The sequence below is a fragment of the Lygodium microphyllum genome, chromosome 16 (assembly GCF_053477565.2).
Source record: "Lygodium microphyllum isolate KBCC chromosome 16, Lygodium_microphyllum_v1.1.10, whole genome shotgun sequence".
Classification (NCBI taxonomy): Eukaryota; Viridiplantae; Streptophyta; class Polypodiopsida; order Schizaeales; family Lygodiaceae; genus Lygodium; species Lygodium microphyllum.
The window spans coordinates 111,196,388-111,202,387 of record NC_141150.1 but is presented as its reverse complement, the minus strand read 5'-3'; the positions used below and the strand labels follow the sequence as shown (position 1 = coordinate 111,202,387).

At 39.7% G+C, this 6,000-nt stretch overlaps 1 protein-coding gene across 4 annotated transcripts in view; it reads left to right on the top strand.

Annotated features, from left to right (window-relative positions):
• The first annotated feature begins 866 nt into the window (after positions 1-866).
• Positions 867-6,000, top strand: part of LOC148023243 (uncharacterized) — a 34,663-nt gene continuing 29,529 nt past the window's right edge. For 2 of the 4 annotated variants that reach the window (XM_087696268.1, XM_087696267.1), the window contains exon 1: positions 872-1,082. Coding sequence is in view for 1 of the 4 variants with exons in the window: in XM_087696267.1 (XP_087552393.1) it covers positions 969-1,082 (114 nt within the window). In the remaining 3 variants the exon portion in view is untranslated. Of the gene's footprint in view, positions 1,083-6,000 lie in introns of all 4 variants that reach the window. The other 2 variants (XR_015693628.1, XR_015693627.1) reach the window with 2 other exon arrangements.

Here is a 6,000-nt window from a genome sequence, read left to right as displayed (position 1 = left end):
ATTTTTTTAAATGCAAGCTATCTAGAAGAAGGTGAAGGAGTGGCCTAAATGTAGGGGTCAAGATGAAGATGGCATTTGTTGGAGATAAGGGTAGATTAGATGAAGAGATGTTAAATTATGGAATATCATCAAGGGCATTATCATTAGGGCCATTTGGGCCAAAAGAAATGTGGTCATAGCTACTGAAGGGTTAATTACAATCTAGCGTTGGGTAGATTGCGAGAGAAGTACTTGTGATGTGTAAGATGATGAGGAAAAGAGAGCATGTTTTCAAAGTGGGATACAAGCTCCTTAGGAAAACACTTGAAGTTTGTGGGAACTTTTGAAGCCTAATATCATCGTTCAATATTTGTAAATTTAAAAAAATCACATTGTGAGGCCTTTTTGATGTTTGGAATATTATTAGAACAGCCATCCAAAACAATTTGGGACCATAAGAATAAGGTTGCACATACATGGGTATACATATATCAAGAACTACATGATTGTCTCCATGAATGTCGAGTTATTTCATAACATCGATGTACAATAACTTAACATAAAATCCTCACTCTACAATCCCTCATTGATAAATCACAATTGTCCTCACACCTTCCAAATTATGAGAATGATGATGGGCATTTTGAGAATTTTGGGCAAAATTCACTTTTGGTAATTTTAGCCAAGGGGGAGGGAAAACGATGAGATATGGAATGAGTTTATGTACATTTCGTTTAGTGTTCGCTTAAAATCGAGGTTTTATGAAGCGATAAACTTAAAAAAAAACCTTCAAAAGTTAAAGAAGAAGGTTGAAAATCTTGAACCTTGGAAAAAAAAATTCTAGTTATAGAAATGGTAAACCTTCTTCAAGGGTTGAAGGTTGAAACCTTATAAAACTGAAGTTATAGGAATGGAAAATGCATGTAACAATCCCTACAAACCTTCCGATGAATCACGATGGAGCTAGATGAGAGCAGCAAAGCCCATATATGAGAGAGAGAGAGAGAGAGAGAGAGAGAGAGAGAGGAATCGCGATGGAGGTAGATGAGCAGCAGGCTAGCCCATCTGTGCCCCCGCGGTTCTACGGCCGGCTTCAGGAACCTGTCTGTATCTCTACTTTCAATGCACTTGTCCAATTTCTTCAGCTAGAAAAATCAAGCATGATGATTGCTGATCAACGTTTTTGTGCATTTTTAGTCTGCATCTGAGTTGGAGTTTCAATGGTAAAGCTGCGATTTTGATATCCAGCTTCCATTTTAGCTTCTCTTGTAGACAACTACTGTTTTTTGGGAAAGTTAGGTCTTGATCGGAAACCCAGGTAATAGAAAATACTGGTGTCAATTCTAATTTGAATGTACAAATTATCTGGATTGGTTGTACAAATTATCTCCGTGGCCTTGTAAGTCCAGTCCAAAGGAGGAATGAGATAGCCTGGATAAGTCCATTCCTAAGGAGCAAGATGACGTAGCTAGGCACTTACATGACGAGGGCTTTATTGACCCAAGTAAGTCTCCTGGGGATGCACAGGTCCTGAAGAAGGATGGTACTATGCGCTTCAGTGTAGATTGCAAAGGCCTCCATAAAGTGACCCTCCTAGAATGAATATATGCTATCCAAAACAGATGCCCTTGTAGATTACAAAGGCCTCCATAAAGTGACCATCTTAGAATGAATACATGCTGTCGAAAACAGATGACCTTTTAGAACGACTTTGCGGCACAAGTTATTTCAGTTAGGTTCATCTAAGGTCCGGATACTTCTACATGGATATTTCGACAATGGCTTTTTGATTGTTGTATGTCACTATCAATTTTTGGTTTTACCTTTGGGTTGATCATGCTGCCACAACTTTCTAATGGGATATTTGTCTTATTTCGCCTGTGGATAACTGGTTTTTGCAATACTATACTTGTTTATAACGAGTCATTGTAGGAACACATGCAACACTCGTACGAGTATTTGGAATACAAGTAGTTACCAGAATGGAGAATTTGTATACAAAACTATCCTAGTGCGAGCTCTTTCAAAATGGCACTATGTAACTTGGATATGCCATCTTGGTTGCCAATGGAATAAGGATAGACCTTGAAAAGATGAGGGCGGTGCTTCAATGGCCTACTCTTTGAAGATTAGATTATCAACACCCCTTTTGAAAAAGATAGAAACCAGTGGAGATTTCCATATATGAGAGAGTATTAACCTCAAAGAGTCTACTAAGAATATCAACCACATTATTTGTTGTGTTTGTATGGTGGCAAAAGCCTTGCATGAATTGAGCTCACTTTACCTTATGGTGATGAAGGTTGGGTTCACTGGTCGCAAAGGAATAAGTAAATGGTGCTCTGTCCATACAATGAATCACATGTCATGTAGGTATTAACATCAAAGTTAAAACATTTGGATGGCCACCAATAGATCTCTAGTGAGTGTGCATATATATTTTTGTGAGCTCATGATGCTCAAACTTCTTTTGAGTAGTATACAACACAAAAGGTTCATGAATTTACAATCTCAAATGCAATGGGTTTGCTCTCTTGATATAAGGCAACATCTATAGCATAGTCATTGGCATCCATATACGAACCTCTTAAGGTTTGTTTGGATCAACTTGCAACATTTTTGTAGTTGTAACCAGCCGTTCAAGGTTTGCAAACATTCATTGAGTTCTCTTCTCTAGAAGAGAGATGGGCAACGTGTTAGTTAACTTCTAAACCAAAAAATAATTTTATTAGCCTAATTGTTCGGCTAGAAGAAATACCCTCACCTTTGTCTAGGTGCAAAGGACGGAGCAAGGAGTCTACATCTATCTTGGCCATTTTGACATAGCTTGTCTTCTTTCACATTCATGAGTTAGAGAATTTTGTTAGCAGACATGTTTCACATTGTCTTCTTCTATGTACATCTCTTACTTTTTTGTGAGCCTTAGTTTGAGTTAGATGATGGCTTTGGAAGCTCTATAATTGCTCTTATCTATCATTCATTCTCGTGTGTCAATCTTGTTCACTTTAGGCACATTAGGTGGAGATTAGAGTGCATTTGTACTAGTTTACTTCAGTCTAATGTGAAGTTGCTCCAGCCTATTCACATTAATAAGTTCCATCTAGCTTTGGAGGTGCATTTCTAGCAGTTTATGGTCGGTCACTAGCTCATCTAGTTTCAGGTACATTACAGCAATGCCACATGGTAGTCTTGGGCGGCAACATTTCGTGCGTTAATGTTTGTAGGTTGGACAGGATTTTTGATTATTTTATGCCTGGTAAAACCGATTTCAGCATTTTGCCACTTTCAGAGGCAGGTTGACTAGTTTAGGTAATTGATTGCGTTCCTTGTCTCTTATTGCCATATTTTGGCGACCTCGTTGACATAGTCAACGTTCCTTCTTCAGAGGGTGCTAATGACTTGATTAAAACTTGATTACAGTAAGAAGCAAATTCACATAAAATGAAATACACACCTTGCCACTTAATCTTGGACGACTGACACTTGATTGGCTCCAAAACTTGGTGCCCCTTGCAGTAGTTTTAAAACTTGTATTGCAAATGGATGGAGTACATCTGAGATTCTTCAACTTTCTCCTCTAATCCAAGTGCCTCTTATTGTCACAAATGATCAATAAACCTTCAAATCAATTTGCTCCTTGATTTGATAAGGGATTGGCCTTCACTTGTGCTCCTTGGAAAATAAATTAGCCCCAAATTTAATGCTGGTTGGTTGGCCTCTTGAATCCTCCTAAAATACACTGATTTCAGCTCTGACAATTCAAGTCCAAAGCCTTTAAATTTGGGCACGCTTCTTGAGTGGTTGTCAAACCCTAATTTCTACTGTAAATTAGGTTTTATAGCAGAGATTCATCAAAATCCTCCAATGATTGGATTGCTGTAAAACTTGGAACAAAGCTAGGAAATGGTTGGAGAAAGAGAGAGAATGCTATAGAGACCGAAAATTTAGAGATTTGTCATGAGAAAAAGGTGAAATTGAGGTGTTGATGTGGTTTTCTAGTCCAAATGGATTCAACAACAGCAAAGGGAGCATTGGAGGTCCTAATCTTTAGGAGAAACTACATCAGCCACAAACCAACTTTCCTTGGTCAAGAATATGCAGCCGCCTTCACCAAGATGGTTTCCAATGGTTGGGAAATGGCCTTAAGAGCAGGCAACAAGAGTTCAAGGAAAAGGAAAGAGAAAACATGAGAACAGTGCAAAGGAGAACATAGAGATATGCACAGGAAATGGAATCCATATACTAAACATAAGATACTCACATACAACAACGAGTGACTAGTTGCATGGGTATTGGCAGTGGCTTCCTCTCTCCAATAGAACTTTGTATTAGAATTTGCAAGTGGTGAATGACAGACTGTGGAGGAGGGAGCCTAAATATAAATGTCAAAAATATGTCAATAATGTGATCAAATTGGCCAGCAATAAATGCCCAAATGATCACCATAATGATAAATAAAAAATACCCAAAATATCACTAAAATGCTTGGCCCATTAGCACATATGCCAGACTCACTCATGAGTTGACTAGATTGCTAACACCCTCTCTTAGATCATGGGTGATTGGATGCAATACAATGATACAATGATAATGACTCATCGTAGTCTATACAACAAAGATTACCTAAATAGAACCATGAATACCCAAGCAGTGGGTGTGCAAGCCACCACCAAGGTGTCTCAAAGAGAACTTGATGTTGATGTTGATCATACGAGAACTTGAAATAGAGAAGAATTACGATAGCTCTCTATGTCTGTCGACAATGTTGCATAGTAGCATACATGACCATCTCGTAAAAAATGCCATTGAATATATGTGACCATGGATTCCTTACCTTTGGCGAGACCGCAAAAGTGTCCTCTTATGTGAGCTCGGACGAGGAGCCAAGCCTACCTTTGTCAAGACTCAAGAAACAACCCATCATGAACTTGGATATCAAATCCAACTCCAGGAGTTTAAAACCTGCTAGACTTTGGTTGATGCGTTAGGGAAGTCCCTCTTTGGAATGTGTGCATCTGTATACATGTATAGATGAGGGTGGCGTGCGCGACCTCACTACCCTCTCACATTCTCTCTAGCACTGGAGAGTCCTGAGAAATGACCACATCATCGGTACTAGAAAGCAGTTGGAGAGGCAGCCAAGCCCTTCTCTTGATATGAAGAAGATGTGAGAGTGCGCAACAGAAGAAGGAACACGAACATAGAGAGAGAAAGCAGAGAATGAAGGAAGAAATACTACACTGACTGAAATGTATGCTGAATACAAGAATGTGGACTGATCAGTCCCTGCATGCAGACCGGAGCATCATCGAGGGCACCAGATCAGGCTGAAATGAGTGGCAACACACTGTCAGAGAGGAATGGGAGCAATGTATGCTGAATTTGCAGAAAAGAGTGGGTGAGAGTGACCAAGAGGGTTGCTATAATAGCCCTCTCCTAAATCTGGCCAACCAATTGGTGGCTTGCCAAAACTGGCTAACTGCCCTAAAATGGGCGGATTGGAAAATGTGCCCTAAAAAATGAGCCAGTAGCCACTCAAAAATGAAATGCACAAACATATAAATGCTAAACAAATTGATAGAGCTCCTTTGTCTCGTGCCAAAATTTGACAGGAGCTCACAACCAAGAGATGACAGATTGATATACAAAATAGGGCAGGCTAATAGAAGATGACCCTTTCTGCACCTTAGCCTTGGCCTTGTTGAGCTACAACACGCTTTACAACAAATGAACATTTTTAAGCAACCCCAAAACACGGTTAATTAATGAAAAATACAAATTTGGTGCATGGCTCGAGAGAGTTTTAGTGGTTTCCCAAAACCCTAATTTTTGGGGCACCCCACCATTCAGCCTTATTCTTTCAGTGCAAATTTTAGCCATTAGCCTTCATCCATGTGGCATTCTACTCTTCGCAATCGCTGCTACTTCTCCATCGGTCCTTGCTTGGGCATCTTTCTCCCTGGCTGTTGCTCACTGTTCGGTACCCTTCTCCTTCCTGCGTTTGGACTCTCCTTGCTGCGT